The 5357-nt window shown below is 42.0% G+C and overlaps 1 protein-coding gene across 1 annotated transcript; it reads right to left on the bottom strand.

Annotated features, from left to right (window-relative positions):
• Window positions 1-502: 502 nt before the first annotated feature.
• LOC106816779 (solute carrier organic anion transporter family member 3A1-like) lies at window positions 503-3597 on the bottom strand (the record flags this gene model as incomplete). Its single annotated transcript, XM_014821403.1, has 2 exons — window positions 2635-3597; window positions 503-589 (listed from the first exon to the last, which is right to left on the bottom strand). Coding segments are annotated over exons 1-2 (751 nt in total), but the record flags the coding sequence as incomplete, so codon positions are not given.
• Between the last annotated feature and the right edge of the window lie 1760 nt (window positions 3598-5357).

Here is a 5357-nt window from a genome sequence, read left to right on the forward strand (position 1 = left end):
AGAAAACAAGTATAAGCTAGGTTAATAGTGGATGAAAGAGGCCAGGATTAAAAGAAAGCAAAAGGACACCAGCGTCAGCTAACGTCTGGCTTTATCGAAATGGAGAGAGCCAAGAACGGAGGATATAAAATTAAAGACAAGAAGTACTAAGGTCATGGGTACACTCAAGGGAAGACATAAAGCCTAAACAAAACTATAGCTTCTCGAATAATAATAATAAGCGTGATTACTTAGATAGAACGAGGCTATATATATATATATATATATATATATATATATATATANGCACGCACGCACGCACGCACGCACACACACAGACACGCACGCACGTACGCACGCACGCACGCACGCGCGCGCACGCACGCTCACACACACACGCACACACACACACACACACACACAGATTTACTGCTGTATTTACATTATTAGTAAGAACTGTATTTGTATATACATTAGCTCGCATTAAATAAAGCTACATGTGTACGACAGCAGTTATACATACCGGAGAAGGAAACATGGATCCGGGTGCTATAACTTCCGACTGCGAATCCAATAGCCGGTCCAAACATTCTCACAGCATAGCTGATACCTGCAGTGCAGGAACGCAAAACACAAATGTGTTTTTTTATTTTTATTTTATTTTATGTATTTAACGCAGAAATGTAGGAAAATGTATTTATTTTCAGGAAAATTCATCGATGTAAATCGTTACGGAAAAAAAACTGTCATTGCAGAATTGATGGATTGGTTTCGGTGTAATTATACCGTATAACTATATCTAAAATGTAACTAAATCAACCTTGGAAATTCTATTTCACATTATTCAGAGAGTTTTACCGTATATGAATTAGACAATTACTGAAATACGTAAGCGACCCATCTGTAATGTATCACCATGAAATCGGAGACAACGAGAGAGGTTACACAGCAAGAGAGGAGGGCGATGGTGAAGAGGAAGAGTGCTGCTACAAGGGAGATGGAAAGGCTCTGGATATAATTACACACGCACACACACACATACACACACACACANATATATATATATATATATATATATATATATCGCTCTCTCTCGCTCTCGGCCCTCTCTCTCTCTCTTTCGCTTCCGCTCCCTTGGTTTCTTTCTCTATTTCTACCTCGCTCACTTACGTTTTCTCCCTCTCATTTTTTCTCTAATTCTATTTCTCCTGCCACTATCTGTTTCATTGGCTGCCATCTATCCCTTCATCACTTCCCACTCTCATCCCTCTCTCGCGCCTGTTTTCTCTGCGATTATAAATGTTTCCTTAATATTTTAGTTTCTAAACAGCATACCGATCAAGACATCAGGGGTCACCGCGGTGCTTTGTGCGAAGTGCACGCGTCCTACTAAATTCACCGATACAATCATAGCTACAGTTCATAAGTTTAGTCCTTAGTAAGAGTTTAAATTCTACTTATCACCTGCTTATGTGAGCAACCACATACGCAGTTCTTCGTATTTAATCAGCTCATGATAATATTGACCGCATGAATGTGTATCTATATATCTAACATCCTAGTTCTATATCACCATCTCTATCTAACTAACTCAGTGATCGAATACTATAATAGCACACCGGTTCTGATTGGCAAGAACAACATATACAAGGCAAATAATGTTGCGTCTGTGTCCATAGAGAAAGCAAATAACACGAGGTAATCAAGGAGTAACGTCAAATATATGGAGTGCAAAGACCGGGTACAAGCAAGGCCCCGATCATATAACAAGAATAAAGGATAATAATAATTATAGTATTAATTAAATATAGAATAATAATGGATGGATTATCTGCCTACCATTATGAAATCAGATCGAGTGTAATGACGTCCTGTAGGTCCATAATCTTTCCCTAACATAAACCAGTACATAAGCAAAGAAAAATGATGGTAGCGGAATACTGCGGCCAAAGTGAAATGTTTAGAGCGGATTTTGCTATGCACATCTCTTCCGGGCATATCCCTGCCCAGTTTAAGCGCGTAGATTTGGCCGAAAGGTGTTAGCTTTGCTGGCAACGCTGCCATCTACACGAGTGCCATTCCATATATGGGCAATTCTATTCTATTTTTTAATTTTAGTTCATTTTAATCTTATTTTAGTTATTCTAATATTATTTAGATGTAACATGAAGATAATCAGGAAGGAAGAACACTTCTCTCACACTCTGAGTGCGAGTGTGGACGTAAGAGCGAGTGTGGGTGTGAGTGTGAGTGTGAGTGTGAGTGTGAGTGTGAGTGTGAGTGTGAGCGCGAGTGTGGTGGGTGTGAGTGCGAGTTTGGGTGTCGGTGTGAGTGTGCGTGTGGGTGTGAGTGTGGGTGTGCGGGTGGGTGTGAGTGTAACATATGATTTACAGATGTTACATAAATTAGTTAGAAACGCGGAGTGCGGCTAGACTCGGGGTTGTTTTAGTGGTAATCTATTGTAACGACGTCGGCCTCATTATGGCCTCTTTATGGCCGACGTCGGCGTCTGCGTGCCTCTGTGCGAGCGTATGTGGTTTGAGAAACAATATACTATTTGCTGAACACAACTGCTTGGGGTTTGGAGTTTCATTATTCATCGCTACAACAGATCTACATTTAAGCGGGTAACGTCATCTTCATTCACCTACTTACTTAGATAGAACGAGGCATCCTCAGGCTTGACGTTGTCATCCACGTAGCTCGTACCCAGCGAAAACATCGTTGATCCACCCAGCCCCACCAACAACTCTCCGATGCAGAGTATAGCGTAGGCAACGTTGTTAGAATCAACGCTCGTATCGCAGGTGTTTGGAATAATCGCGTCTGTACAGGTGTCCCTCCACGTCGAAGTCTGAGTTCCATTCCCCGATTCGATTTCAATATGGCCGCTACCGAATACGTAATGCGGTATGGACAGCACGAAGCAACCCAAAGCGAAGACGATTCCGCTTAGTGCTAGCATTCGTGGGCGGTTTGCCTTGCCGCCGAAGTAGCTTCCGACTACGACTATAGCGAGATGTGTAAAGTCGTTAAACATCATCAGAATTCCAGTGTCTCTGCTCGGAAAATGGAATCGCTTTTCCAGCGTTGTCATTACGCTGACGAAGTAGGCATAAAACGCGCCCGTGAACAGAAACAGCAGGCTAAAGAACACGAGAAAGACTTTGATGTCAGCGCACGGTTGAAGGCAGTCCGGGTAGCAGCTTAACCCGCACATCGTGTCGGACTTTTTCTCCTCCTTCTTCTTCATCTCGGCGTTTATTGTAAACGGGATATCGCTCGCCGCGTGGCCGTTACGAATACGCTCGTCTGCCATGTTTCGTCGCTCGCTTGTCTTCGACTGTTTCTATTGCACGACCGTAGCGCGGCACTTGCGTGCACCTTGCCGATTCTCTCGTCTTTGCTTTTGCTGATAAAATCGCGTTCGGGTAAGCTGTTTGGTTCGCGGGTCCGCGCTGTGTGTGTGTTTGACTGGCGATAATTCATATGTAGGCGATAATTCTTTGTTGTCTTGTGTGTATAAGTTAAGATCACATGCTGACTCCGTTACGTCTTACATGCGTGGTCAATAGTGTCAATTACCGGGTTTTCTCGCGTCCCACTATCGTTCTCTCCCCGGCTTTCTTTCCCTCGGTCTATTTTTCTCGTTCTTTCTCTCTGTCTCTCTCCCTCGCTTGCGCGTTCGCTCGATCGATATATTTTTCTCTCTCCCTTTCTATCTCGTTATCTTTCACTCTTTCTCTCTTTGTATCTCTTTCTCGCTCTCGCTCTCTATCTCTTAATTCTTCGCCTCCGCGTATTATATATATATATATATAGATAGATAAGATAATATGTATACTGAGCACCTCTCGACACAGCGAGTTTCATAAACTAAACCATTTGGTAATCTCTTCTCTTCCTTCCTCTCTCTCCTCTCTCTCTCTCTCTCTCTCTCTCTCATCTCTCTCGTCCTCTCCATCTCTTATAATAATATATATATAATAATATATTCGCTCTCTCTCGCTCTTCCGGCCCTCTCTCTCTCTTTCGTCGTTCGCTCCCTTGGTTTCTTTTTCTCTAATTACTACCGAACCCGTTCCCGCCCGAACTTTTACGTTTTCTCTCCCTCTTCATTTTTTCTTCTATATTTATCTTCTCCTGCAACTATATGTTTCCATTTGGCGCCATCTATCCCTTTATTCAACTTCCCACTCTCCATCCCTCCTCTCGCGCCTGTTTTCTCTGCGAATATAAAGTGTGTTCCTTAATATTTTATTTTCCTGAAAACAGCATACCGATCTAAGGACAATTCGAGGAGTCACCCGGCGGTGCTTTGTGCGAAGTGCCACGTGCGTCCCTACTAGAATTCAACCGGATACAATCAATAGCTACAGTCAAAGTTAGTCCGCTTTAGTAAGAGTAAATTCTACTTTATCACGACTGCTTTAATGTTGAGCAACCACATACGCAGTCTTCGTTTATTTAATTCAGCTTCATGATAATATTGACCCAGCAAAATGAAATGTGTATCATTATCTAGACATCGCTAAGTTCTATATCAACCATTTGTCTATATATACGTAACTCAGTAATCCCCTTGATTAGCAACTGGTTTCTGATGTGCAAGAAAACAACATGATAACAAGGCAAGAGTAATTTGTTCGTCTGTGTCCAAGATAGAAGCAAATAACACGAATGGTTGATGCAAAGGAGTAACGTCAAATATATGGAGGTGCAAAGACCCGAGGTAGCGAAGCAAAGCCCCCTACATGATAACAAGAATATAATTAATAATAATAGATTAGTAGTATTATTAAATATGTAGTGAATAATGTAATGGATGATATTATGATCTGCCAACCATTATGAAAATCAAGATCGAAAGTGTAGATGGACGGTCAATATTAGGTCCCATGAATCTTCTTTCCCTCACATAAACCATTAACATTAAGCGAAAGGAAAAATGAGATGGCCTAGCCGGAATACTGCGGCAAAGTGAAATTTAGAGCGGATTTTTGCTAGTGTCACATCTTTCTTCCCGGGCATAATCCCTGCCCAGTTGTAAGCGCGTAGATTGGGGCCGAAAGGTGTTAGCTTTGCTATGCAAACTCTTGCATCCCACCACCGATGAGCCATTTCCAATATATGTGGTCAAGTTTCTGCTGCCTAATTTTTAATTTAGTTTTAGTTTTAATATTACATTCTAATGAAGTTAGTTTTAATATTAATTGTGAATGTAAACATGAAAGATAATCAGGAAAAGGGAAGAACACTTCTCTCAGACAGTCTGAAGTGCGAGTGGTGAGTGTGAGTGGCGAGTGTGAAGTGTGAGTGTGAGTGTGGTTGTGAGTGTGGGGTGTGAGTGTAGTGTGAGTGGTGTGGTGTTGGTGCGG

This window comes from Priapulus caudatus, unplaced genomic scaffold (assembly GCF_000485595.1).
Source record: "Priapulus caudatus unplaced genomic scaffold, Priapulus_caudatus-5.0.1 Scaffold1484, whole genome shotgun sequence".
NCBI lineage: Eukaryota > Metazoa > Priapulida > Priapulimorpha > Priapulimorphida > Priapulidae > Priapulus > Priapulus caudatus.